This window comes from Onychostruthus taczanowskii, unplaced genomic scaffold (genome assembly GCF_017590055.1).
Source record: "Onychostruthus taczanowskii isolate IOZ18803 unplaced genomic scaffold, ASM1759005v1 scaffold61, whole genome shotgun sequence".
In the NCBI taxonomy this organism is placed as follows: Eukaryota; Metazoa; Chordata; class Aves; order Passeriformes; family Passeridae; genus Onychostruthus; species Onychostruthus taczanowskii.
Genome location: NW_024503790.1, coordinates 839,865 through 867,324, shown reverse-complemented (window position 1 = coordinate 867,324; position 27,460 = coordinate 839,865). Strand labels below are relative to the sequence as shown.

General features: G+C 56.0%; 2 protein-coding genes across 2 annotated transcripts; both read left to right on the top strand.

Moving 5' to 3' along the window:
* The first annotated feature begins 1,103 nt into the window (after positions 1-1,103).
* Positions 1,104-14,684, top strand: LOC121344046 (protein-arginine deiminase type-1-like). The gene is made up of 16 exons (XM_041419713.1): positions 1,104-1,195; positions 3,622-3,796; positions 4,662-4,731; positions 6,058-6,119; positions 6,776-6,893; positions 6,972-7,097; positions 7,806-7,981; positions 8,061-8,164; positions 8,777-8,900; positions 9,848-9,955; positions 10,039-10,190; positions 12,721-12,865; positions 13,513-13,606; positions 13,816-13,895; positions 14,245-14,370; positions 14,451-14,684. The coding sequence occupies exons 1-16, from the start codon at positions 1,104-1,106 to the stop codon at positions 14,682-14,684; spliced, it is 1,986 nt and encodes a 661-aa protein (XP_041275647.1).
* Positions 14,685-16,130: 1,446 nt separating this feature from the next.
* LOC121344119 (protein-arginine deiminase type-3-like) lies at positions 16,131-25,301 on the top strand. The gene is made up of 15 exons (XM_041419829.1): positions 16,131-16,222; positions 19,705-19,885; positions 20,822-20,894; positions 21,080-21,141; positions 21,550-21,667; positions 22,135-22,260; positions 22,507-22,685; positions 22,949-23,052; positions 23,128-23,239; positions 23,319-23,426; positions 23,701-23,849; positions 23,949-24,093; positions 24,171-24,264; positions 24,514-24,593; positions 25,107-25,301. Exons 1-15 carry the CDS (start codon positions 16,131-16,133, stop codon positions 25,299-25,301), a joined length of 1,818 nt encoding a protein of 605 aa, XP_041275763.1.
* The last annotated feature ends 2,159 nt before the right edge of the window (positions 25,302-27,460 follow it).

The following is a 27,460-nucleotide window of genomic DNA, read 5'->3' as shown; positions in this document are numbered from 1 at the left end:
CATTCCCTGTCCTGAGCACATCCCACCCTATTCCCTGGGGATGAGCCATGAGATGTTGGAGTTCTGGATGCTGACAACTTTCAACTTTTGTACTAACAAACTCTAACCCAAGAAAACACTGCATTTAACCTAAAGCATAAAAAAAGCTTCCAAAATTGATTAATAACACTAAAATTATGAGTGTGCAGTTAATTAAAATTGTATAATATCACAGAGTAGAAAACTTACAATTCTAAGTTTTAAAATATAATAATATATATAAAGTAAAATAAAAGGGACCCTCTGGAGCTGCTCCCTCCATCCCCACAGGCAGGGCTCCCTCTCTCCTGCTCCAGCAGGGATTCCCTGCTCCCAGGCAGGCAAATCCTCTGGGATGGGATGGTCCGGAGAGTGATGGATATCTGAAGCACCGACAGCTTCCCGTGGGATCTCGGCCTGGAAACCCTCCATTCCCCTGAAGCTCGAGATCTGAGCAAGACACAGAGGAGTCTGAGTTTCCTTGGGCAGCCTCTGGTTGTTGGCTGTTGGTGTTTTCCCCTTCCCCGCCTGCCCCATAACCAGTTCTCCCTGCCCGTCCCTCCCGTCCTCGGGATGGTTGGGATGGGAAGGACCTGAGCAAACATTTCCTTTTGTTCAGCTGTACTCAGGCATGGCCCTGCTGCTGCAGCTGGGGCCGTGACTCACCCGGCCCAGAGAGGCCGGCTGGAAAATTTGGGGTGTTTTAAAGAAAATGCCCGGTTTTAATGACAGCATTGTAATAACCCCAAACAACCACCCTGCGCTGCCGGGGGAGCGGGAATGTTTAATGCATGAGCTGCGGGGCTTGAGATGGAGCTGGGGAGGAACAAAAAGAGGGGAATAAACCCAAACCCCCACTGAGGAGCATCCAGCAGGGCTGGCTGTCACCCGGTGTCCCTCCTGGAGCCGCCCCGGGGCTGCCCTATCAGCTCCATCTCGGCACGGAGGTGGAACCAGGGTCCCCCGGCCGAACCCCGTCATCCCGGGAAGGAGGAGTTACCTTCCCGAGCCTTTTAATCCAGTCCTGCTGGTTTCCCGGCACAGCCGGCAGAGCTCCCTGCCCATGCGGCCGTGCCCGGCTCACCATGGCCCCGCGTCACGTCGTGCCCATGTCCACCAGCCACGCCGCCCGCGGCGTCTGCGTGCTGGGCACCGAGGTCTTCCTGGACACGCGCCGGTAAGGCCGGGCACGGGGCAGCCCGGCGTGTTCCATGGAGCTGCTGGGATTTGGGATGGGTTTGATCGGGATTGGGGCATCCCAGCCAGGGATTTGGGATGGCTTTGATCGGGACTGGAGCATCCCAATCAGGGATTTGGGATAGGTTTGATCAGGATTGGGGCATCCCAGGCAGGGGTTTGGGATAGGTTTGCTCAGGACTGGGGCATCCTGGAGTGTTCCATGGAGCCACTAGGATTCGGGATGGGTTTGCCCAGCATCATGGCATCTTGGCATGTTCCACAGAGCTGCAGGGCTTTGGGATGGGTTTGAAGGAGGAATAGGTGGTGAGGGACTCAGAGCTCATCAGGAGTTCACCCAAGGGTTTGGAGGGACAGGTCCCTCCGGAGCTTTGGGGGATGATGTCCATGGGGAGCCCATCCAAGTTTTTTTTAGGGGATGATGTCCCACTGTGTGTGTTTTAGGGGATGATGTCCCATGGGGACCTCACCCCAAAACTCTGATTTTGTGGATGATATCCCACAGGGAGTTCACTTTTGGGGATGATGTCCTACCGGGAGCTCATTTTTGGGGACAATATCCCACAGGGATCTCATTTTTGGGGACAATATCCCACAGGGAGCTCATCCAAAGGTGGAATGTTGGCTCGAGGCATTGCAGCGGAGCCGGGCCAGAATGGTTTGGAGGCAAAGCCCGAGCACACCCCGGCTAAGCCTGGGTCTATTTCTGGCTCTGAGAACATTGGGCAAGAGCAATTCAAGACGAGCAACTCGGAGCTAAAACGGGAGGAGGAATAAAATGTGTGGCTCAGGCAGAAAAAATCCAGCAGCGGCCGTGCACAGCAGCATCAGGAAAAGGGATTTTTGCAGAATTAAATATGGGGTGGATTTATTGGGCAGATAGGCGGCTCTCCCTGCCCTGCTGCCACAGTGTCATTATTTAATAAATCACATTTATAATGACAGAGAACACAGGCCCGGCTGGTCGGCATCGCATCCAGGCAATTATTGGGATGGAGCACTGGAGCCGGGCCAGGATGTGCCACCATCCCCTCAGAGAGCTCTGGCTGTCCTAAAACAGCCTCATGTCCTCCCTCATGCAGATGGGAATGTAGAAAACCCATTATCTACAATTTTTTTGTCCTGCTTTTGGACTTGGAGCCCCCTCAGTCCTATTTAAACATGGAGCCCAAATGGGGTAATTTGGCTTCTTGGTAATAAATTTGAGACGTGGTCCCAAAAAGCAGATGGTGGAAGCTCTTCCAGCTGACAAATGGGATCATTTTATTCCTGGGGAGCACAAGCTGGGGGGAATTTAGTGATAGATGCATCAATTTTGGGCTGTGTGGGGCAGAATGTGGAGCTCATTAGGAATCGGGTGGGAGGGCCACAAACCCGCGGTAAAGAGCCCCAAATCCGTGGGATCCCAGCATCCAGCGGATCCATGGCTTCGTGGGGTGTTTGGGATGGGATCCAGCATCGCCCAGATCTGTGGCTTTGTGGGGTGTTCCGGATGGGATCCAGCATCCCTCTGGATCCACAGCTTTGTGGGGTTGTGGGATGGATCCAGCATTTCCTGGATCCACAGCTCTCGTGGGGTGTTTGGGATGGGATCCAGCATCGCCCAGATCTGTGGCTTTGTGGGGTGTTCCGGATGGGATCCAGCATCCCTCTGGATCCACAGCTTTGTGGGGTGTTGGGATGGGATCCAGCATTCCTTGGATCCACAGCTTCATGGGGTGTTCCAGATGGGGATGCCAAGCCCATGGAATGCCTTAATCTCCTCACAAGCTGCTGGAGGCACCGGGGACACCACGCCAAGAGCAACACCGGCGATAAATCCCTGCCGCGGCGGGGTTTTGATGTTGTGATTTTTATGTTCTCGCTGCCAAAGTTCCCACCTGGTTCCCCCTGGGACGCAGCCAGGGGAGTGGGAGCAGGTCAGGGCTGCCGGGATGGAGCGGCCGGGGCTGTAATGAGCAGGGAGCAGCACTTCAAAGGCTCCTGAGGATGTCATGGAGCCGGGCGCGGGCGCTGCATGCCTGGATCCAGGCTCCGCTCCAGCCCGAGCATCCCTCAGGTCACGGGATGGTCCCACAACACCCAGCTCCACGCGTGGTTGGCATGAAAATCATCCTGGCTCTTTCCTGGCTGGGGTTTTGTCACGGGGCACTGAAATTCAGGGAATTTCTCGTGGTTGCAGAGGGAGGTTGGATGTGGGATAAACCACGACCGGACGTGCTGGAGCTGCAGCGGGAGCTGGGCTTGCCCAATGCTGCCACAGAGATCCCACGTGTGGAACTCCAGGGACCATTTCATCACCCAGAGATGGTCTTGGGGCCCCTCCCGCCCAGTCGTGGCTGGGTTTAATTCCAGGTTTGGAGACTTGGCTCCCGTGGTCTCTGACCCGAGGTTGCTCTGTTCCAGGTCCACCCCAAAAGGTGCCGCATCCTTTGACGTGTACGCCACGCCGGCGGTGACGGTGCACATGATCCACAGCCCCGCCACAAAGCCCAGCCTGGACTCCCGGTGGCCCCTGGATCCTGACATCGAGGTGGTGGTGACCATCGATGTCACCAGCAGGACCGTCGATGACAACCAGGTCAGATGCTGTTCATGTGGCCAGACTGGGGGAAATAAGTGAAATTTCCTAGGAAAACTCAAGGATTTCTGAGTTATGCTGACACCAGGGTGGTTTTTCACGGGAAAAGCTTGAGCAGAGTTGTGTAATTGGCACTGACGAGAAATGAAACCCAGAAGGAGAAGGTCCCACTTGGTGCCTTAATGGTGACATTGCAGCTGTTGCAAAAGTTGGTGCCAGGCAGCAAAAAATACTCCAAGTCTGACTTTTTGCATGCTCGATTTTGTGCTGAAGCTGGCACAGAGGGTTCCAATAAATCGTGATTAATGGAGAACATCTGGGATGGACTTCCTGGGGCCCAGCTGGGTGGGCAGGCAGGGGTTGGAGTGGTGATCCTTGTGGGGCCCTTCCCAGCTCATCCTGTGATCCTGGGAGGGCAGAGATCCCACCAGCCTGGTGGGGTGTGGGGATGGAGATCCTGCCAGCCTGGAGGGATGTGGGTCACGGTGTGGGGATGGAGATCCTGCTGGCCCAGCGGGATGTGGGTCATGGTGTAGGGATGGAGATCCTGCTGGCCCAGCGGGATGTGGGTCACGGTGTGGGGATGGAGATCCCGCTGGCCCAGCGGGATGTGGGTCACGGTGTGGGGATGGAGATCCTGCTGGCCCAGCGGGATGTGGGTTACGGTGTGGGGATGGAGATCCTTTTGGCCCAGCGGGATGTGGGTCACGGTGTGGGGATGGAGATCCCACTGGCCCAGCGGGATGTGGGTCACAGTGTGGGGATGGAGATCCTGCTGGCCCAGTGGGATGTGGGTCACGGTGTGGGGATGGAGATCCCGCTGGCCCAGCGGGATGTGGGTCATGGTGTGGGGATGTCTCTACAGGTGAAGATCTCCTACTACGACCGTGAGGGCCACGAGCTGGCGGTGGCCTGGCTGTACCTCACCTGTGTTGGTAGGTGCCCACCAAGGCTCTGGGAATTCCTGGTCTCTTGGGATCTGGCTGGATCCACGAGGCTGCAAGTCCTCGGGGGCCACAGGCAATAAAGGTTTGGGTGTTCACCGATGCTGACGAGCAAGAGGAAAATAATTAAACCATGATTAATTAAACACTGCCTTATATGGTGTGGGAGAGACGGAGGCTGGGCCGTGTCCCCACCCAGGAGCATCCTCCTGTGCCTGCTGAGGTGGTTCCTCGGGAGAAGAGGATCCATGGGAGATCTCCTCACCCAGCTCCGGCCAGCACCTCCTTCACGGCAGCGAGGGGAGAGGGATCGGCACCAAAGCAGTGCCTGACCTATTTCAGGAGTTTAGGGTGAGGTGAATCATCCCCTCCAAATGCCTGCTCTCCCCTGCTGACTACAAAGGGAGTCTAGACAACCGGTCTGGGTGCAGAAGTCTCCACTTGGATGGATTAATTACCCTAAATTTGGGATTTTCTGAAGCGTTCACATGACAGTCTGACCTGTGTCCTCAAGTCATGCCTACGCCTCCCAAAATTGCCCCTGGAGAGGCTGAAGGTTTCCCATGTCCCGTGGCCGATGGGCCCTGCTGGAGCCAACTGGGGCCACCACTGGCCACAGGGATTTTGCCTTCCAAATATTCTTCTCTTGGTTGGATTCAGAGTTTCCCTCCTGGCTTTTCCATGTCATCCTCTCTGCCCCAAGGAGAACAATCTCTGACAACCCCTGTGTTTTCCACACTTTGTGTGTCCCATCTGGAGGAGTTTTTGGGTTAGGATTGAGGTGGGGTTTGGATGAGGTCACTGGTAAATCTCTGCAGCAGAAGCAGAAATTTGGGGCAAGAAGAGCTCTGTGAAGGAAAGCCCTTCCCAGACTTCCTAGAAATCATTTGGGTATTTGCTCAACTACAGTGAAAATGCATTTTTGTGCCTCCACCGTGTTTTGGCTTCGTGGAAAACAGGACAGTCAATAGGAAGTGTGTGAAAATGCAAAATCTGCCATGAAAACATAAAAAATGGCAAGAAAACAAAATCTGCCATGAAAAAATGCTATGAAAACATAAAATCTGCCATGAAGTGGGGATGTCCCTGCTTGGGGGAACCAAAATGAGAAGAGACAGCTGGAGATCAAAGAGGGAAAATCATGGCAAAGCCATTGGGTTGGATTTTCTTCTCCTGTTCTGTTGGAATCGTTGGGTCTGGAGCAGCTTTGGGGGCATGAGGTGGGGTGGGTGTGGGGTCATGGTGCCAAGGAGGATCCCAAAATGGCCCCAAGAGCTCATCCCCTGTCCATGGCTTCCTTCCCTCTTGCTGTTCCAGAGGTGTCCCTGGATGTGGACTGGAGCCGGAGCGGCCGGGTGAAGAGCAAGGGCAAGGACAAGGTGAGGAGGGCGGATCCATCACTGGCCTCTTCCTGGAAAATCTCCAGGGGGCACAGGGACCTGGGAGGTGTCTGCGTGAGGGCAAACAGCCCGGCAGATCCTCAACCTACTAATTGAGCAAGAAAAGGATTTATTTTCCTATTCCATGCCAAAACCACCTGCAGCTACAGCCTGGCCCTAAGGATCCTGTAGGAGAAAACTCTTCCCTTTTTCTTCCATCTCCTTTCTCTTTTTCTTTTCTTTTTTGGGCCCCAAAGGTGCCACTGAATGAGTTGAGCAAACAACAGGAGATTTCCCCCTTTGGCCACACATCTGCCTGTGCCCAGGCCCTCAAGCCAGGCTAATTAACCACAGCCCAGCTGGGCTAATTAACCGCAGACTGATTGGTGGCGCAAATTGGTATCAAGATGGGCTGAGCTTCCAGAAGTGCTGCAGCCGTGTCCAGATGAGGCTGGAGGCACTTCCAGCCTGACTGGGAGATAAAATCTCGGAGCAGTCCGTGCAGGCCCTGCTGGAGCTGCCGTTGGGAGGGGTGGTTTGGAGAGGCACTGGTGTCTCCTCGCAGCGTGGTCAGGTTCTCCTCCAAGCGCGGGGCTCTCCTCAGCCCAGGATGGGGAAAATCCTGCTCCTGTCCCCTCTCGGTGCTTTGCCTCCAGGCCAAGTGGACGTGGGGCCCAGATGGACAAGGGGCCGTGCTGTTGGTCAACTGTGACCGGGACAGCCCCGGCGCGGGGGGCACGGACAGCGGTGAGGCGGACATACGGACCGCGGCAGGTGAGCTGTGACCCCGAGGGGCTCCCTGAGGGCTTCCCTGCTGCCATCCCTTCCCTCTGTGTCCCCTGTGTCCCCCAGACCTCCAGGACATGTCGGTGATGCTGCTGCGGACCCAGGGCCCCAGCGCCATCTTCGCCGAGTACCCGGTGGTGCTGCACGTCCCCGAGAGCGACGCGGACAAAGTGCGGGTGTTCCACGCTGTCCGTGAGTGCCTCTGCCTTCCCCTGCCCCCAGCAGCCCTGTGTGACCCCAAGGACAGCCAACCCCACAGGTTTTGTTCATTGGGGCGCCCCTATTTGCTGTAATCACCCTCTTACCCTATTTGCTGTAATCACCCTCTTACCCTATTTGCTGTAATCACCCTCTTACCCCCAAAGCTCTTCTGCTGTTGCACAGGGTGGGGCTGTATGGGAAAAACCAAGGGGGAGAAGGCTCCAAAGAGGCTTTTCCCAACGAGGGCTGGAATTTTGACATTCCCATGGCACGGGAACCCCCACGTGGCTCCCGGCACTGTTTTGGCTCGGGCAGGGAGCCAAGCAGCCAAGCAGCCCATCCCGTTGGGCAGCGCCCTTCGCCTTTGAACAGTTGGATCCCCGGCAGCTCCGTGCCGAAAATCAGGTCCGGGGAGCCAAGGGTGTCATTAGATCCTCAGCCGGAGCCACGCACCTTGAAAGGGCTGGACCCGAGGAGACGGAGTCCTCTTTGTCCTGGGAAGATCAAGAGTGTTCCCCAGGAAGGAGGAGGAGGAGGCTCAGGCTCCTCTGCCACCCTTGGGCACCAATCACCTCCTCCTCCTTCTGCTGCTGGTGTGTCCCCCTGTGGGCAGGCTGCGAGAACCTGGGGTTCTCCAGGCTGCTGAACTCAGGGTGAGAATCCAGGGTTCTCCAGGCTGCTGAGTTTGGGTTTCTCCAGGTGGTGATGCCCACCCGCTCTACAAGCCCGTGCTGGGCCCGGACAAGCTCTCCTACGTGCTGGACCACGCTGGCCACGGGGACAGCACCTTCTACGTGGAGGGGCTGGCGTTCCCCGACAGGGGCTTCACCGGCCTCGTGTCCTTCAGCGCCAGCCTGCTGGAGGTGCCCCATAAGGTACGGGGGGGTCAGCCCTACCCCTCCCCTAGCAAACCCCCCGTGGTGGAGGTCCCAGACTCCGTTTTGGCTCCATCAGGACTCGCCGGGCACGCCGATCTTCACGGACACCGTGGTGTTCCGCGTGGCACCCTGGATCATGACGCCCAACACCCAGCAGCCCCTGGAGGTCTTTGTCTGCAGGTAGGAGGGGTGTCCCCGCCGTGGACAGAGGTGTCCCCTGCCCTGGGGGACTCTCCAGGGAGGAGTTCCCCACCCTTCCTGTCTGTGTGGGGCCCCAGGTGAGCCAGGCTTAGGCATTCCTGACTGCGAATGTTTGGGAAGGGAGCCAGCTGCTGCTGTGGGAGTCATTTCCATCCCAAGGAGAGCAGCTGGAGTTCCCTCTCCAGGTCAATTCCCATGCAGGAATGTTGCCCAGGGCATTTAAATCCCAAGGAGAAATGGTGGAAGACCTTCTCCAGGTCCAATTCCATGCAGGAATGCTGCCCGGGGTGTTTAAATTCCAGGGAGAAAGGCTGGAGTTCCCTCTCCAGCTCAAATTCCACAAAAGCTGGAGTTCCCTCTCCAGCTCCAATCCCACAAAGACTGGAGTTCCCTCTCCAGCCCAAATCCCACAAAAGCTGGAGTTCCCTCTCCAGCTCCAATCCCACTAAGGCTGGAGTTCCCTCTCCAGCTCAATTCCCATGCAGGAATGTTGCCCAGGGTGTTCAGGGTTGATGAACGAGCTGTGGGGTTGGGGTTTTGGGGGCTCCCTGTGATCCCCCTCGCAGCCCTGGCCCCTCGCTGTCCCCCCAGCATCAAGCAGGGCGTGGATTCCAACGAGGCCTTCCTGGAGGGGCTGCGGGCGCTGCTGCGGAAAGCCAGCTGCAAACTGACCGTGTGCTCGGAGCAGGACTCGCGCAGCGACCGCTGGATCCAGGTCAGCCCGCCCGGCCCCCCCAGGGCCCCCCGGGCACAGCAGAGCCCTCCCTGTGGCTTGGGCAGCTCCTGGAATGCCAGGGGATGGGCCAGGGAGTGGGCACTGAGGCACAGGGAATGCAGCCAGGGTGGCACGGATGGGGACAATGGCCAGGGAGCTCGGCCTGGCACCAGGGACACAGAGGGGCACCGGGACTGGGACCCCGTGGGGCTGTGCAGGAGGGGCCCCACTGCAAGGGGGATCCCAGTGAGGGAGGGGACCCTGTGAGGACATTGCAAAAGGGACCCCATGGGACACTGTTGCATTGTTCCATTGTCCCATGGGACACTGCAAAGGGGACCTCATTGCAATAGGGACACAATGGGACACTGCAAAGGGGGTCCCGCTGCAAAAGGGACCCTGTGGGACATTGCAAGGGGGTCCCTTTTGCAGAAGGGTCCCCGTGGTGCTTTGGAAGAGGGACCCAAGGGACACCTTGAGAGTGCCCTCATTGTACGAGGGGACCCCATTGAAGGGGGGGCATGTGGGGCTGTGCAGGAGGGTCCCAGTGCCAGGGGGACCCCAGGAGGACACCGTGGCTGTGGTGTCACCCTGTGGGGCTGTGCAGGAGGGCCCCAGTGCCAGGGGGACCCCAGGAGGACACCGTGGCTGTGGTGTCACCCTGTGGGGCTGTGCAGGAGGGTCCCAGTGCCATGGGGACCCCAGGAGGACACCGTGGCTGTGGTGTCACCCTGTGGGGCTGTGCAGGAGGGTCCCAGTGCCATGGGGACCCCAGGAGGACACCGTGGCTGTGGTGTCACCCCAGGAGGGCCAGGCAGGAGCCTCCCAGGTGGTTTAGACTGGGTTTAGCCAGGCTCACCCCATTTCCTGCCTCACCCTCCCCACATCCCTGGTGGAGATTCCTATCACTCCCCAGAGCCTTCCTCCTCCTCGTCTCCTTCCCACAGGATGAGCTGGAGTTCGGCTACGTGGAAGCTCCACACAAAACCTTCCCTGTGGTTTTCGACTCTCCCAGGAACAGAGGCCTGAAGGATTTCGCTTTCAAGAAGATCCTGGTGTGTGCTTGTGTTGAAATCCCCCCTTTTCCCCCCAAAAGCCCTGCACGGGAGGTCCTTGGCACCTCTTCCCTCTTTCCCAGGGCCCAGATTTTGGCTACGTGACCCGGGAGCCCCCCGGGAAGAACGTGACCAGCCTGGATTCCTTTGGGAACCTGGATGTGAGCCCGCCGGTGACGGTGCGGGGCAAGGAGTACCCGCTGGGGCGGATCCTCATCGGCAGCCCCCTGCCCTGGTGAGCACCCCCACCCTCCCTCGGGAGATCCCCAAAACCCACCCTCGGGAAGTCCCAAAACTCTTCCTCAGGAACCTCTTGGAGAAAAAGCCTGGCCCCGATCCCCCTCAAATCCCAGATTTTGCAGGCAAACCCCACGGCTGCTCCTCTGACCCTCACAAAACCTGGCTGCTGTTTTTCTGTTTTCCCTTTTCCCCATTTTCTCTTTTTCCCTTTTCCCCATTTTCTCACTTTCCCACTTTCCCCCTTTCCCATTTTCCCTTTTTCCCATTTTCCCTTTTTCTCTTTTTCCCATTTTCTCTTTTTCCCTTTTTCCCCCTTTCCTCCTTTCCCCTTTTCCCCTTTTTCCCCGTTTCCCCCCCTTTTCCCCCAGTCCCGCACACCCGGGCTGGGTTTGTTTTTTGGGAGAGGAGCGGGGGAGCCCAGCACAGGGTGAAATCCCGCATAACCGGGGATTGTTGTGCCCAGGGAATCCCGAATAACCGGGGCTTGGCTCCTCTGACCCTCACAAAACCTGGCTGCTGTTTTTCTGTTTTCCCTTTTCCCCATTTTCTCTTTTTCCCTTTTCCCCATTTTCTCACTTTCCCACTTTCCCCCTTTCCCATTTTCCCTTTTTCCCATTTTCCCTTTTTCTCTTTTTCCCATTTTCTCTTTTTCCCTTTTTCCCCCTTTCCTCCTTTCCCCTTTTCCCCTTTTTCCCCGTTTCCCCCCCTTTTCCCCCAGTCCCGCACACCCGGGCTGGGTTTGTTTTTTGGGAGAGGAGCGGGGGAGCCCAGCACAGGGTGAAATCCCGCATAACCGGGGATTGTTGTGCCCAGGGAATCCCGCATAACCGGGGATTGTTGTGCCCAGGGAATCCCGAATAACCGGGGATTGTTGTGCCCCGGGCTGGCGGCGCTCGGCAGCCCCGCGGGAACAAAGCTCCCTGCAAAGCCTCCACAAAGGAGGGCATTTTCCGGGAAAAACAACACCCGCTACATCCCAAAAAACCCACGGGACGCTCCCGTCCCAGCCCGGGCTCGCGCTGCTTCCAGAGGCAGGGAAATGGGATTTTCCGAGCCCCACTGGGGCCTGAATTGTCCCTCATTACCAGGAATTTAATTAACGTCTTCCCAGCCCGTTCTGCCTAAGAAAACTTGGCCCTCACACCGAAGTGAGGCGGGATTTGGGAATCGCAGGGATGGGAAAAACCCATCCCAGAGGTGCCCGAGCAGAACTGGGCATGGAATGATCCCATCCCTACGGACAGATCCAGCCTGGAGATGTGCTTATGGAAAATGAGGGGATATATCGATGTATTTATCCAAAATACAGGGAGATATGCTGATATATCTATGGAATATTAGGGATCTAGTAATAGATATTTGTAGTGATATATTTATAGGGATTTAGCAATATATAATTATATAACGTATAAATTTACACCCTTTATATGTAATATAGGGATATATCTATGTATTTATCCAAAATACAGGGAGGTACACTGATATATTTATGAAATATTAGGGATCTAGTAATATATATTTATGTAAGATAGGGATTTAGTAATATATATTTATGTAATATATGGATTTAACAATATATATGGGGAGCAGGTTTTGGGGAGGGGATTTTGGGGAGGATTTTGGGGAGTGGGTTTTGGGGCAGGAAAGAGGTTTTAGGAAAGAGAGCAGGTTTTGAGGTGGGGAGCGGGTTTTGGGGCGGGGAGGGGACTTTGGGGAGCGGGTTTTATTAGGGATCTAGTAATATATATTTATGTAAGATAGGGATTTAGTAATATATATTTATGTAATATATGGATTTAACAATATATATATTTAAATAATATAGGGATTTAGCAGTATATATTTCTATAACATGTATATATTAACACTACATACAGGGATATATCGATGTATTTATCTAAAACACAGGGAGCTTTGTTGATATATGTATGTAATATTAGGGATCCAGTAATATATATTTATATAAAATAGGCATTTAGTAATATCTATTTATATAATATATGGATTTAACAATATATATTTATATGGATATATTTATATAGGGATCTAGTAATATATATTTATATTGATGTATTTATATAAAATAGGCATTTAGTAATATATATTTAGGTATAATATAATATAGGGATGTAGTAATAAATATTTGTATTTATATATTTATATAATTGATATATTTACATATTTATATATTGATATATTTATATAAGGATTTATCAATATATATTTATATAACGTGTATATATTACCATACTTTATATATAACAAAGGACTATATTAATATAAAACAGACATAATGATACATAATTGGGCCATTAGGCAGATAAATCTATATTAAAGCAGAGCAATCTATAATTTATATGATTACATGTATTTAAATACGTGGATGTCTATAATCTAACTTGGGCCATTTTCCCTGAAAAGCAGGATAAAAATGAGCCTTGTGATGATCAGGGGGGGTGAGGGAGGAGAGCGGGTTCGGGGCAGGGTTTGGGGCCGGAGCGGTGCCCACCCAGCCTGTCCCGCAGGACGGCCGGCCGCAGGATGTGCCGGGCCGTGCGGGATTTCCTCTTCGCGCAGACGGTGCAGGCGCCGCTCGAGGTCTACTCGGAGTGGCTCAGCGTGGGCCACGTGGACGAGTTCCTCACCTTCGTCCCTGCCCTGGACAGGAAGGTGCCGATCCCAGAGCCTCCCCGGGGCTCTTTCCAGCACCCCAAAAATCCCCTTTGCCAGCTGTTTTTCCTTCCAGGGGTTCTGGGGGATGGAGTCCCTTTGGGGCGGCCCAGGGGGATGGGTTTGGGATTGCTGTGGGCATCTCATAGCCCCGAGAATGGATTTGGGGTCTCCGTGGGCATCTCATGGCCCAGGGATGGATTTGGAATTGCTGTGGACATCTCATAGCCCCAAGAATGGATTTGGGATCTCTATGGGCCTCTCACAGCCCAGGGGGATGGATTTGGGATTGCTGTGGGCATCTCCTGGCCCAGGGGTGGATTTGGGATCTCTATGGGCATCTCACAGCCCAGGGGGATGGATTTGGGATTGCTGTGGGCATCTCCTGGCCCAGGGGTGGATTTGGGATCTCTATGGGCATCTCACAGCCCAGGGGGATGGATTTGGGATTGCTGTGGGCATCTCCTGGCCCAGGGGTGGATTTGGGGTCTCCGTGAGCATCTCATGGCCCCAGGGATGGATTTGGGATCTCTGTGGCCATCCCGTGGCCCCAGGGCTGGGTTTGGGATGGCCGTGGTGCCTCCCAGTTGGACTCTGGGGTGTTTTATCCCCCACATTGGGGGTGACCCCCGGGCTCTGTCCCGCAGGGATTCCGGCTGCTCCTGGCCAGTCCCAACGCCTGCTACAAACTCTTCAAGGAGAAGCAGCAGCAGGGCCACGGGGAGGCCACGCAGTTCATCGGTGAGGGCTGGCTGAGGACATCCCTGGGGAACGGCATTCCTGCTGTCCCTTCTTGCTCTCCCTTCCAAGTATCCATTCCCAGTGTCCATCCCGCTGTCCTTTCCCACTGTCCCTTCCCAGTGTCCCCTCCCGCTGTCCATCCCAGTGTCCATTCCCAGTGTCCATCCCTGCTGTCCATCCCTCTGTCCCTGACTGCTCCCACACCCCAGGGCTGAAGGGCAGTGAGAAGAAGAGCATCGACGAGATCCTGGCTGACGAGTCCCTGCGCAGCGACAACCGCCACGTGCAGGTGGGACCCCAGGCCCGGGGGGTCCCCCTCCTCATTCCAGGGGGTTCTGGGGTGCAGGGAGGGGATTGGGGTCCTGGGGAATGGCCGGGGTGCCTGGAGGGGGCGAGGAGAGGGAGATGACCAAAGGGAGGTGGCAGCTGAAGGGAAAGAGAGGATGGGATGGGGATGGGATGGGATGGGATGGGATGGGATGGGATGTGAGGTGTCCACAGGGATGGGATGTGAGATTGTGCATAGGGTTGGGGCGGGAGGTTGTTCCCTTGGATGGGGTAGGATCCATGCAGGATCCAGCGGGGTCCATGGGCGGGATGTGGAGGGTGGGGATGGCAGTTCCAGGTCCTTCCCACAGCGCTGCATCGACTGGAACCGCGACCTGCTGAAGCAGGAGCTGGGGCTGAGCGAGCAGGACATCGTGGACATCCCGCAGCTCTTCATCCTGACCAACTCCCGCGCTGATGCGCTCTTCCCGGACATGGTGAGACCCCGACCCCACAACCCTGCCCCGATCCCAGTCCCCCAGGACTGATCCCTGCTGGACTCCCCGCGCTGCTCCAGGTGAACATGCTGGTGCTGGGCCGGCACCTGGGCATTCCCAAGCCCTTCGGGCCCGTGGTGGGCGGGAGCTGCTGCCTGGAGCAGCGCGTGCGGGAGCTGCTGGAGCCGCTGGGCCTCTCCTGCACCTTCATCGACGACTTCTTCTCCTACCACGTCCTGTCGGGGGACGTCCACTGCGGCACCAACGTGCGCCGCAAGCCCTTCGCCTTCAAGTGGTGGCACATGGTGCCCTGACCCCCCTGGTGCCCTGACCCTGGGCCGGGTCCTGCAGGGGAAGGTGCATTTCCTGCAGCCCAAGGGGAAAGTGCATTTCCTGCGCTGGAAAAGCACCGACAGCTCGGGTTTGGACAATAAAGCTTCATGGACACTGAGGGGGCAGCGATGCCACATCTCTTGTCCTTCCTTCCTTCCTCCCCTCCCGGCGTGAAGTTGTTGTTTGGAGCCTGGTTTTGGGCACGGGGTTTGGTTTGGGGCTGGTGGGCACAGCGGGGTGGGGAGGCTGCTCTGGGGGGTGCAGGCCCCATCCCACGGCCCCGGGGTCACGGAGTTCCCACCTGCGGCTTTGCAGATGACGACACCCCCAAAATTCCCTGTTTTGGCCAAAAAATCGCTTCCTGCTGGGAAACCTGTTTCTCAGGCTGCAGGAACCCCTCCTGCCCACCTCGGGACCTTTTCACGCCTTCTCCAGGAAGGAATTTCCGTGTCCCTCCGCTCTTCGTCTCCACTGGAGCGCGACACTTCCCTGTGCCCGCCTGGCACCCGCCTGGCACCCGCCTGGCACCGCCCCGGGAACCGAAACCCGCCCAGTGCCCCGGGCACGGCCCGGCCCTGCGCAGCCCCGCTGCTGTTCTGGGGCCGGACACGCTTATTTTGGGCAATTTGCTCTCCTGGCAGCGTTTCTGAGGTGCAGCTGCAGCTGCGGCTCGAACTCCTGCGGCGCTGGAAACCCGCGAGGGGATGCTCCCACACATCCCACTCACCCACCCTCTTTTTGCCCCAAAAGCGGATTTCTAAGCCCATTTCCAACCCCATTCCCCGGGGCTGTGTCCCTGCTGATATTCCCGGGCCCCGAGGAGCGACATTAAATCCGGGCCGCGCGTGACCGCGGGGAGGGGGTTTGGGAACAGCTGCAGGGACAAAGGGCTCTCCGCTCCCACGCGCAGCTGAGACTTTAATTAAAACAAAGGCGATTAAAGCCGCCGGGGGTCCGCTGTCCCCAGCGCAGGTGACAGCCCCCGGCAGCGCCCCGCGGAGCCGGGCGAGCGCTCTCCCGCCCCTCCGGCCCTCCCCGGAGGAAGAATTCCAGCGCATTGTCCCGGCCGAACAAATGAAACCTTTCAGCAGAAGAAATCAGACCCGGCCGGGCCCGGCTCTGGCTCGGGCCCAGCGCGGCTCGGGTGTCGCGGTGAATATTTCACGGCGTGGGCCGGACGGGCACCGCTCCCCCCGCGTCCCTCGGTGCTGACCGGAGCCCCGAGCCCCCCGGAGCCCCGAGCATCCCGTGGGCGTCCCGGGCCGCTTCCCCCCGCTCCGATCGCCGGGAGCGCGGCTGGACCCGCGCACACCCAGCCCTGAGGTGGGATTAGGCCGGGCTTTGGCTGATCCCCTCCCAGCAGCCCGGCTTTATAAATCCCCCGCTGCCGCCGGGCGCGGCACCCGAGGGTGCCCGGGGCGGCCGCGATGGCGCAGCAGCGCCGTGTCCAGCTGTCCACGCAGCGCCCCGGCAGCACCGTGTGCGTGCTGGGCACCGAGCTGGCCCTGGACGTGTGCGGGTGAGCGCGGGGCACAAATCCGCTTTTCCCCCTTGATCCCATTAACCAAAGCCCGAAAATAGCGCGCGGTGGGGCGGGGGCGGTGCTGCTGCTCCGGGGGCTTTTCCCAGGGGATACTGTCCCGGGAGGGGGGAGGGGTGGGATTCCCGGTGCCCCTTCCCAGTGCCCATTCCCAGTGTCCATTCCCTTTGTCCATTCCGTCTGTCCATCCCTCTGTCCATCCTGCTGTCCATTCCTCTGTCCATCCCTCTGTCCATCCTGCTGTCCATCCCAGCATCCATCCCACTGTCCATCCCTCTGTCCATCCCTCTGTCCATCCCGCTGTCCGTCCCAGTGTCCATCCCTCTGTCCATCCCCGCTGTCCATCCCTCTGTCCCTCACAGACACTCCGAACATCTCCGCAGCAGCAGGACCACAACATTCCCAGCGGGATTTTGCTCCCTTTAGGGTGCCACAAGCCCTTTTTGGGGTTTTAACGCTGCGCCCCACATCCCGGAGGGATGAAATAAGAAATATTTCCCACTTTCGGGAGCAGGCGGAGAGCGAACCCGTGGCCCGGCTCCGGTCCGGCTCCGGCTCTCGCTCCGCAGCAGCTCCGGGCTTTCGCTCCCCGCTCCGGCCGGGGCTCTCTGCCCGTTCCCCGCGCTGCCCCGCCGGGATTTTCCCATTCCCGGCCACGGAGCCGCGTTTCCTTCTCCCGGGTCCGGACCCGCTCCGGGCCCCTCGCCCGCGGCCTCCCGAGCGGGGCGGGCCGGGGCGGGCTCCGGCCTGCCCAGCCGCGCTCGGAAATGCCGATTTTGGGGAGATCCGAGCCCAAACCATTCCCGGGCAGCGCCGGCACCGATCGCTGCCCGTCCCCGCTGCCCTCGGGAGGTTCGCGCGTTTTCTCCCAGGATTTGGGGCGTTTCCGAGCGATTCCTGCGATTATTTTTGTGGGATTTATTCCCGTTTATACCCGTTACCCTTGGCAGGACGGGGCGCGCCTTGCACCAGGGATATCCCCGGATTTGGGGCATTTCGGAGCGATCCCTGCGGTTCTTTCCGCGGGATTCATTCCCGCCTATTCCCGTTTATTCCCAGGCTCTCTTTGCACCCGGAATATCCCCGGATTTGGGTTTTTTTCAGGGATTCCTGCGGGTCTTTCCGTGGGATTCATTCCCGCCTATTCCCGTTTATTCCCAGGCTCTCTTTGCACCCGGAATATCCCCGGATTTGGGTTTTTTTCAGGGATTCCTGCGGGTCTTTCCGTGGGATTCATTCCCGCCTATTCCCGTTTATTCCCAGGCTCGCTTTGCACCCGGAATATCCCCGGATTTGGGTTTTTTTCAGGAATTCCTGCCGCGGGCTTGGCGCCGCCGCCTTGCCCCGGGTTCGCAGCCTCGGGCGGGATTTGCTTTAATCGCCTTTGGGGATTTGTGGGAATTGCCTCTTCCAGGAGCGGCTGCCCGCACGTTTTGGGGGATTTGTGCCTATCCAGGGAATCGATGCAATTCCAGGTTGCAGGATTTGTGCCTATCCAGGGAATCGATGCAATTCCAGGTTGCAGGATTTGCTATGGGATTTGTTCCACTCTGGAGGATTTGTCCCCATTTCATCTTGCAGCACTTGCTGCAGTTGCATTTTTCAGGATTCATTCCATTTTTCAGAATCTGTTGCTATTCTGAATTTCAGGGTTTGTTCATTTTAAAGATTTTATAACAATTTCATCTCTCAGGGCTTGCTGCAGTTGCATTTTCCAGGATTATTTCCATTTTTCAGGAGTTCCCGCAATTCTAAATTGCAGGATCTATTGCATACTGAAGGGTTTACCCCAATTTAATCTTGCAGCAATTTCTGCAGTTGCATTTTCCAGGATTTTTTTCCATTTTCAGGACCTTTTTCCATTCTAAATTCCAGGATTTGTTCCACATTGAAGGATTTACCCCAATCTCATAGAGCTGGTTGCAGTTGCATTTTCCAGGACCTGTTGCTATTCCAAATTGTAGGATTGGCTCATATTAAAGATTTTGTCCCAATTTGGATCTCAGGGCTTGCTGCAGTTGCTTTTTCCAGGATTATTTCAATTTTTCAGGATTTCTCACAATTCTAAATTTCAGAGTTTGTTCCACACTGAAGGATTTATCAGAGTTTCACATCTCAGCACTTGTTGCCTTTGCATTTTCCAGTATTATTTACAGTTTTTAGGATTTGTTGATATTCAAAGTTTCAGGATTTGTTCCATATTGAAGGATCTCCTGCAACTGAATATTGCAGGATTTATTGCAGCTGTATTTCCCAGGCTTCGCTGCATTTTGCACTAATTGCTGTCATTCTAAGTTGCAGGATTTTTTCCCCATTGAAGGATTTACCCCAATTTCATATCTCAGCCCTTATTGAAATTGCATTTCCCAGGAATTATTTACACTTCCAGAATTCTTTGATATTCAGAATTCCAGGATTTTTCCCATATTGGAGGGTTTACCAGAATTTCACATCTCAGCACATGCTGAAATTGCATTTTCCAGGAATACTTGAATTTCCCAGGACTCACTGATATGCCTAACCCCAGGATTTGTTCCTGTTGAAGGTTTTACCCAATTCCACATGGCAGGACCTGCTGAAATCACAGTTTTCGGGATTTGTTGCATTTTGCACCACTGGTTGCAGTTCCAAATTGAAGGGATTTTTTCACATTGAAGGTTTTATCCCAATTCCACATCACAGCTATTGCTGAAATCACATTTTCCAGGAATATTTGAATTTTCCATGACTTGCTGATATTCCAAACCCTGGGATTTCTGGAATTTATCTAAATTCCACATCCCAGGCCTTGCTGAGGTTGCGTTTTCCAGGAATATTTGAATTTTCCAGCAATATTTGAATTTTCCAGTGATATTTGAATTTCCCATGACTAGTTGATATTCCAAACCCCGGGATTTGCTCCCTTTTGAAGGTTTTATCTCAATTCCACACCCCAGTCCTTGCTGAGGTTGCATTTTCCAGGAATATTTGAATTTTCCAGCAATATTTGAATTTTCCAGTGATATTTGAATTTCCCATGACTAGTTGATATTCCAAACCCCGGGATTTGCTCCCTTTGGAAGGCTTTACCCCAATTCCACATCCCAGCCCTTGCTAAGGTCGTGTTTTCCAGGAATATTTGAATTTTCCAGCAATATTTGAATTTTCCAGCAATATTTGAATTTCCCATGACTAGATGATATTCCAAACCCCGGGATTTGCTCCCTTTGGAAGGCTTTACCCCAATTCCACATCCCAACCCTTGCTGAGGTCGCATTTTCCAGGAATATTTGAATTTTCCAGGGATATTTGAATTTCCCATGACTAGTTGATATTCCAAACCCCGGGGTTTGCTCCCTTTGCAAGGCTTTACCCCAATTCCACATCGCAGCCCTTGCTGAGGTGGCGTTTCCCGGGACTGTTTGAGCTCAGCCCCGTTCCTGGCAGAATTCCCGTCGCCCTGACCGCGCTCCCTGTTGCAGCTCGGCCCCGCGCGGCGCCGCCTCCTTCCAGGCCCAGGCCACGCCGGGGGTGAAGCTCTGGGTGCTGCACGAGGCGCGGAGCGTGAAGCTGCCCTCGAGCGTCTGCCGCTGGCCCCTGGGCGCCGGCCCCGAGCTGCTGCTGGCCATGGACCGCCCCAGCAAGGACGTGGGCGACGAGAAGGTGCGAGACGGATCCCGCTGGGTCCCGGCGGTCCCGCTGGATTCCGGGATCCTGCTGAGTGCTGGGATTCCCGCTGGATCCCAAGATTACTGTTGGGTGTTGGGATTCCCGCTGGATCCTGGGATCCTGCTGGGTGTTGGGATTCCCATGGGATTCCGAGATTACTGTTGGGTGTTGGGATTCCCGCTGGGTGTTGGGATTCCTGCTGGATCCTGCTGGGTGTTGGGATTCCTGCTGGAACCCGGGATTCCTGATGGGTGTTGGGATTACCACTGGATCCTGGGACTCCTGATGGGTGTTGGAATTCCCGCTGGATCCCAGGATCCTGCTGGGTGTTGGGATACTGCTGGGTATTGGGACTCTTGCTGGATCCTGGGATTACTGTTGGGTGTTGGGATTCCTGCTGGATCCCAGGATTCCCACTGGGTGTTGGGATTCCTGCTGGATCTCAGCATTACTGCTGGGTGTTGGGATTCCCACTGGATCCTGGGACCCTGTTGGGTGTTGGGACTCCTGCTGGATCCTGGGATCCCCACTGGGTGCTGGGATTTTCACTGGGTGTCGGGAATCCTAGGGATCCCAGGATTCCTGCTGCATCTCAGGATTCCCATTGGATCCTAGGATGGGTGCCAGGATCCCCTCTGGGTGCCGGGATTCCTGCTGGATCCTGGGATTCCTGCTGGGTCCCAGGATTCCCACTGGATCCTGAGAATCCCATTGGGTACTGGGATTCCTGCTGGATCATTGGATTCCTGCTGGGTGTTGGGATCCCCGCTGGATACCAGGATCCTCACTGAGTCCTGAGATCCCCTCTGGGTGTTGGAATTCCCTCTGGATCCCATGATTCCCACCGGGTGCTGGGATGGGCACTGGGATTCCCAGCAGATCCTGGGATCCCACCCGGCTGCTCGGTGCCAGCTCCACTCCTTGTTGCAGGTCAGGATTTCCTATTTCCGCGAGGCCGGGGGGGTTCCCGTGGGCCGGGCCGTGCTCTACCTCACCTGCGTGGGTAAGGGGGGACGGCCCAACCCCCATTCCAGAACCCCCATTCCCAACCCCCATTCCCAACCCCCATTCCAGAACCCCCATTCCCCAATCCCCACTCCAAAGCCCCCATTCCCCAGCCTCCATTCCCCATTCCCAAACCCCCCTTCCCGGGATTTCCCCTTTTCCCATCTCACCCCTGTCCCACAGAGGTGTCACTGGACGCTGATGTCACCCGCAGTGGGGCCGTGAGCCGGACACTGCTGGACAAGGTATCCAGAGGGGCTGGGAACACCGTGGGATTCCTGGATGAGCCCCCAGGCCCCGATGGGATTGGGAATTCCTGGATGAGCCTCAAACACCAATGGGATGGGGAATTCCTGGATGAGCCCCCAGACCCAAAGGGGATTGGGAATTCCTGGCTGAGCCCCAGACCCCAATGGGATTGGGGATTCCTGGATGAGCCCCCAGACCCCGATGGGATTGGCAATTCCTGGATGAGCCCCCGGACCCCAATGGGATGGGGAATTCCTGGATGAGCCCCCAGACCCCGATGGGATTGGCAATTCCTGGATGAGCCCCCGGACCCCAATGGGACTGGGAATTCCTGGATGAGCTCCCCAGGTTCTGATGGGACTGGGAATTCCCAGCTGAGCCCAGCCCCGCTCCGTGCCCCCCAGGCCAGCTGGACGTGGGGCCCCGAGGGCCACGGGGCCATCCTGCTCGTCAACTGTGACCGCGACGACCCCGGCGCCGAGGGCCTGGACAACGAGGACAGCGTCGTGCGCTCCTACAACGGTCCCGACAGCCCAAGACCCTGTCTCCCACTTTTCTCTCCCTTTTCTCACTTTTCCCTGAGTTTTCCCTCCCTTTTCCCTGAGTTTTCCCACTTTCCCTTCAATTTTTCATTCTTACTGCAGCCCAGAGCCCAAATTTTCCCACTTTTCCCTCAATTTCCCCTTTATTCCACAGCCCAGAACCTGCCATTTTCCCACTTCTCTCTCAGTTTTCCCTCCCTACCACAGCCAGGAAACCCCAGTTTTCACACTTTTCCCCCAGTTTTCCCGCTTCTCCCTCAGATTTCCCTGGGTTTTCCCCTTTTCCCTCGGTTTTCCCCTTTTCCCCTAGCTTTCCCCTTAGTTTCCCCCTTCTCCCTCAGTTTTCCTCTGCTTTCCCCCTTTTCCCTGGTTTTCCCCTTTTTCCCCAGTTTTCCCTCTTTCCCCATTTTCCCCCCGCCATTTTCCTGAGCCGTGCCCGTTCCCCAGACCTGCAGGACATGGCGCAGCTGGTGCTGAGGACGCGCGGGCCCCGCGCCACCTTCGCCGGGCACCGCCTGCTGCTGCACCTGGACTTCAGCGACGCCGACAAGATCAGGGTTTTCTACGGCGGCAGTGAGTGCTCAGATTTGGGGGATTTGGGAGAATTTGGGGGGATCTGGGGGGATTTTGGGGGCACGGACCCCCCGGCTCACCGGATCAACCCCAAATCCTTGCGCTGCTTCTCCAACGCCCCAGGCGGGGTTGGGCTGATCCAGGCAGGGTTCGCTCCCCGCGGGGTTTGGGGCGGCTTTAGGGACCAAGGGGGAACGCTGTGGGAACGGGGCTGGGCTTTGGGTTTGAGGTGTCCGTGTCCCACAGATGGTGCAGAGCTGGAGATGTTCAAGCCCGTCCTGGGGGGCTCCAAGCTGGCCTACACCGTGCGGCCGAGCCGGCACCACCACGAGAGCGTCTTCTACGTGGAGGGCCTGGCCTTCCCCGACGTGGCCTTCTCGGGCCTTGTGTCCCTGCACGTCACCCTGCTCGAGAGCTCCGAGAAGGTCTGGCCAGGGGGCACGGGGGGTGGGATGGTGGACAGATCCGGAATGCCATCCCTGCCATCCTGGGGAGGGCTGGAACAGCAGGGACAGTTCCTAAACTCCATCCCCGCCAAGCCAGGGTGGGCTGGGACAGCGGGGACAGATCCCAAACTCTATCCCTGCCATCCCAGAACCCCCATTTTCCCATTTTTTCCCTCAATTTTTCCTCCCTGGAGGGCTGGGACATCAGGGACAGATCCTAAACTCCACCCCTGCCATCCCAGGGCCTCCTGGAGGCACCGATCTTCACGGACTCCGTGGTGTTCCGCGTGGCTCCCTGGATCATGACGCCCAACACTGCAGCCCCGCTCGAGGTCTTTGTCTGCAGGTGGGTGCTGGGTGCTCCCACCCTGCCCACCGCCAGATCCACTCCCAAATCCCGATTTTCCCGTTTTCTCCCCAGTGTGGCCAAGAACGAGGAGTTTGTGGCGGCCGTGGGCGCGCTGGCTGAGCGGGCGCAGTGCCCGCTGACCGTGTGCCCGGTGCCGCAGAACCAACAGGACCGCTGGATCCAGGTGGGAGCAGGGTGTGCCCGGCCCCTCTTCGTCACAGCAGCTCTGGAGGGATTCCCAAAATTCTCCATCCCTTCTCCAGGATGAGGTGGAGTTTGGCTACATCCAAGCCCCCCACAAGACTCTCCCTGTGGTCTTTGACTCGCCCCGGGACCGCGGCCTGAAGGATTTTCCTGTCAGGAGCATCCTGGTATCCAGCTCCTTCCTCCTGCCTTGCCCAGCTTGGCAACCCCGTAGAAACTGGGATAAATCCCTTTAAAAACTGGGATAAATCCCTTCAAAAACTGGGATAAATCCCCTAAAAACAGGGATAAATCCTTTCAAAAACTGGGATAAATCCCTTTAAAAACTGGGATAAATCCCTTTATTTCCTGCATTTTTGGGGTGGGATGCTCCAGCACAGAGGATTTGGTGCTGACAGCTGCATTTTTTAAACCATTGTCTCCCGTTTCTCCCCTGCCCAGGGCCCTGATTTTGGCTACGTGGCCCGGCAGGCTCCAGAGGGCGTTTCCAGCCTGGATTCCTTCGGGAATTTGGAGGTGAGCCCACCCGTGACGGTGCAGGGCAAGGAGTACCCCTTGGGGCGCATCCTGATCGGCAGCAGCTTCCCCAGGTGAGCCGGGAGCAGGAAAACCCCCGACCCAGGGTTTCCCGGCCTCGTTTTGGGGTCGGCTCTGAGCGGAGCCTCCCCCAAGCCCCGGCGCTCCCCCAGGGTGGGCGGCCGCAGGATGGCCAAGGCCGTGCGGGATTTCCTGGTGGCCCAGAAGGTGCAGGCGCCCGTGGAGCTCTTCTCGGACTGGCTCAACGTCGGGCACGTGGACGAGTTCCTGAGCTTCGTCCCCGCGCCTGACCGGAAGGTAACGGGTCCCGGGAGAGGCAAAAAGCGGGATGAGACCCTCAGAGCCCTCCCCGACCTCCTCCTCCTCCCACACAGGGATTCCGGCTGCTCCTGGCCAGCCCCAGCGCCTGCTACCAGCTCCTGAAGGAGAAGCAGGAGGAGGGGTTCGGCGAGGCCGCGATGTTCCAGGGTAGGGCAGGATGGGCAGTAGGGATCTGCGGGTTTGTTTCCCCTTTTTCCTGCAAAATGTGATGGGAGAGGTGGATGGACTCTGGAAGCCGGCTGGGAAGTAGGGGCAGAATGGAGTACAAGTGATTAATTAATTAATTAAAAGCTGCAGGGGGTGGATTGTAGGGTTGGGATGGAGCTCCGGAGTCAGAGCTGGAGTCTGAGCCCAGCCGAGCTGGGACAGAATTCCAGCCTGGCTCCCTCTTGGCAGGGCTGGACAGGGTGCCCAAGCCCACCATAAACGAGATCCTGGCTAATGAGGAGCTCCGCAAGTTCAATGACTACGCCCAGGTGAGCACGGGGAGCAGGAGGCTCCAACCCATCGCTCCCTCCATGTCCTTTTGTCCCCCCATCCCTCCTTCCTCCCTTCCATCCCTCCTCCCATCCTCCATCACCACCCTCCTCTCCATCCACCTCCCCACTGCTCTCTCCCTCCTTCCATCCATTTCTCCCTCTGTCCAGTCTTCCATCCATCCCTCCCTCCATGGATCCCTCCATCCATCCATGGATCCCTCTATTCACCTCTCTGCCCACCCTTCTGTCCATCCCTCCCTCCAGTCACCTGCCCATCCTAATGTCCATCCCTCTGTCCTTTCCCTCCCTTTGTCCCTCCATCTCCCCATGCCCTCATCCCTCCATCTCCCCTTCCCACTGTCCATCTCCTTGTTCCTCCATCCCTTTCCCCCCACTTTGTCCTTCCATTTCTCCATCCTTTTGTCCCTCCATCTCTTCATCCAACGTCCCTCTCCTTGTCCCTCCCTCCCCTCCCTCTCCCGCTGACCCTCCTTCCCTGGTGGCTCCCAGAGCTGCATCAGCTGGAACCGGGACATCCTGAAGCGCTCGCTGGGCCTGGCCGAGCCGGACATCCTGGACATCCCACAGCTCTTCCAGAGCAACGCCGCCTCGGAGGCCGAGGCCTTCTTCCCGGACATGGTAGCAGCACCCCTGACCTCCCCAGGGTGGGATCGGGGTTGGGATTGGGGCTCTGATGTTCCCTGATGGGCTTGGGGTCAGGGCTGGGATGTTCCCTGATGGGATCAGGGCTGGGATGGCCCCAGGCTGGGACTGGGGTCGGGATGTAACCTGATGGGATTGAGCCGGGATGCTCCCAAGGGTGGGATCGGGCTGGGATCTCTCTGGGGCGGGATTTGGGCCAGGATGTCCCTTGGTGGGATTGGGGTTTCGCAGGGTGGGATTGAAGCTGGGATGTCTCTGGGTGGGATTGGGGCCAGGATGTTCCCCAGGGTGGGATGTTTCCTGATGGGATCAGGGCTGGGATATTCCCTGAGCTGGTATGGATGCTCCCTGGGGTGGGATGGGGGCTGGGATGTCCCCGGGCCATGATGTTTCCTGATGGGATTGGGGCCAGCATATCCTGGGGCCGGGATCTCCCCTGATGGGATAAAGGCCGGGATGTCCCCAGGCCAGGATGAGGCCAGGGGGAGGCTCCGTGGAGTGGGATCAGGGATGGGAAGTCCCTGGCCTGGGATGTCCCCTGATGGGATCGGGATGCTCCTGGCCGCCTGGGAATTCCATCCCAGCCCTTTCCCACCCTCACAGTGAAAGATTTATCCCAAACATCCCAATACAAATTGTCGCTCTTTAGTTTGAAGCCATTCCCTGTTTCCTGTCCCTCCATCCCTTGTCCCCAGTCCCTCTCCAGCTCTCCTGGAGCCCCTTCAGGCCCTGGAAGGGCTCTGAGCTCTCCCTGGGGCTTCTCCTCTCAGGGTGAACATTCCCAGCTCTCCCAGCCTTTCCTCCCAGCAGAGCTGCTCCATCCCTCTGATCCCCCTGGAGCCTCCTCCGGGCTCGCTCCAGCAGCTCCAGCTCCTCCCTGTGCTGCCCAGGGCTGGGGCAGCTCTGCAGGGGCAGAGTCCCCCCATCCCCTGCCCATTCTCATTCGAACTCCCATTTCCAGCTCATTCCCGTTCCCACCCCCATTCCCTGCTCACTCCCATTCCCATTCCCAATCCCTGCTCACTCTCATCCCATCCCCATCCCACCCTGGGATCCATCCCTGTCCGAGCGGGATCTGGACGGGGCCATGGCCGTGTCCGAGCTGTGCTGGAATTCCAGAGGGACGGAATCCGCAACCTTTCCCTGGAGCGATCCCACACAGGGACAGGAACCTCTGCTCCCAGAGCTGCATCCCCATGGGATTTCAGAGGGAAAATGAGACAGGAACCCCTGATCCCAGAGCCACATCCCTGAGGAATTCCAAAGGGAAAATGGGACAGAAACCCCCAATCCCAGAGCTGCATCCCCATGGGATTCCAGAGGGAAAATGGGACAGGAACCCCTGATCCCAGAGCTGTATGTCCATGGAATTCCAGAGGGAAAACAGAACAGAAACCCCTGATCCCAGAGCTGTGTCCCTAAAGGATTCAAGAGGGAAAACGGGACAGGAACTCCTGATCCCAGAGCTGTGTCCCCATGGAGTTCCAGAGGGAAAATGGGAGCGGGAATTGTTTGGGATGGAGCCTGGATTGGGATTTGGGAAAAGGCAGTGTCAGCTCCAGGGCCCTTCGGGAACAAAACAGGGAAATAAAAAATGAAATAAAAAATTCTAAAAATGAAAATTTCAAGTTTTGACTTGAATTAAAATAAAAGGATGGAAATCTTGAAAATTGAAAAATACAGAGTAAAAAAATAGAAATTAAATGTTACAAATGAAAAAATAAGGAAAAATAAGGAAAAGAAGGAAAAATTGAAGTTTAAATTTAAACATTAATGTTAAAAAATGAAGGAAAAATAAAAAAGCGAAGTTGAAAATAGAAAATGAAAAGTAGAATAAAAAAAGAAATAAAATTAAAAATGAGAGGGAAAATATAAAATAAATATTAAAGTTGAATTAAAATGGAAAATTAGAGTAAGAAATAGAAATAACTATTAAAATTGAATTAAAATGAAAATTAGAGTTAAAAATATGAAATAAATGTTAAAATTGAACTTGAATTAAAATATTAAAAGTAGAATTTGGAATTTAAGCAAGTAAAAATTAGGAATACCAATAAAAGATGAATTAAAATACAGAATTGAAAAAGGAGAAATATAAAGGAAAAGATGAAGTTCAAGTTTGGATTTACCAAATTAAAAAGCAGAAGTTAAAATGAAATTTTGATGGAATAAAATAAAAAATAAAAAGGAAAAAAATGAAG

Bases quoted from the DNA above. Each gene is read 5' to 3' on its own strand.
- LOC121344046 (XM_041419713.1), top strand. From the start codon at position 1,104: ATGGCCCCGCGTCACGTCGTGCCCATGTCCACCAGCCACGCCGCCCGC. The intron at 9,956-10,038 runs GTGTGTGCTTGT...CCTCTTTCCCAG, and splicing joins TCGCTTTCAAGAAGATCCTG to GGCCCAGATTTTGGCTACGT. The intron at 14,371-14,450 runs GTGAGACCCCGA...GCGCTGCTCCAG, and splicing joins ATGCGCTCTTCCCGGACATG to GTGAACATGCTGGTGCTGGG.
- LOC121344119 (XM_041419829.1), top strand. From the start codon at position 16,131: ATGGCGCAGCAGCGCCGTGTCCAGCTGTCCACGCAGCGCCCCGGCAGC. The intron at 16,223-19,704 runs GTGAGCGCGGGG...TCCCTGTTGCAG, and splicing joins CTGGCCCTGGACGTGTGCGG to CTCGGCCCCGCGCGGCGCCG. The intron at 19,886-20,821 runs GTGCGAGACGGA...TCCTTGTTGCAG, and splicing joins AGGACGTGGGCGACGAGAAG to GTCAGGATTTCCTATTTCCG.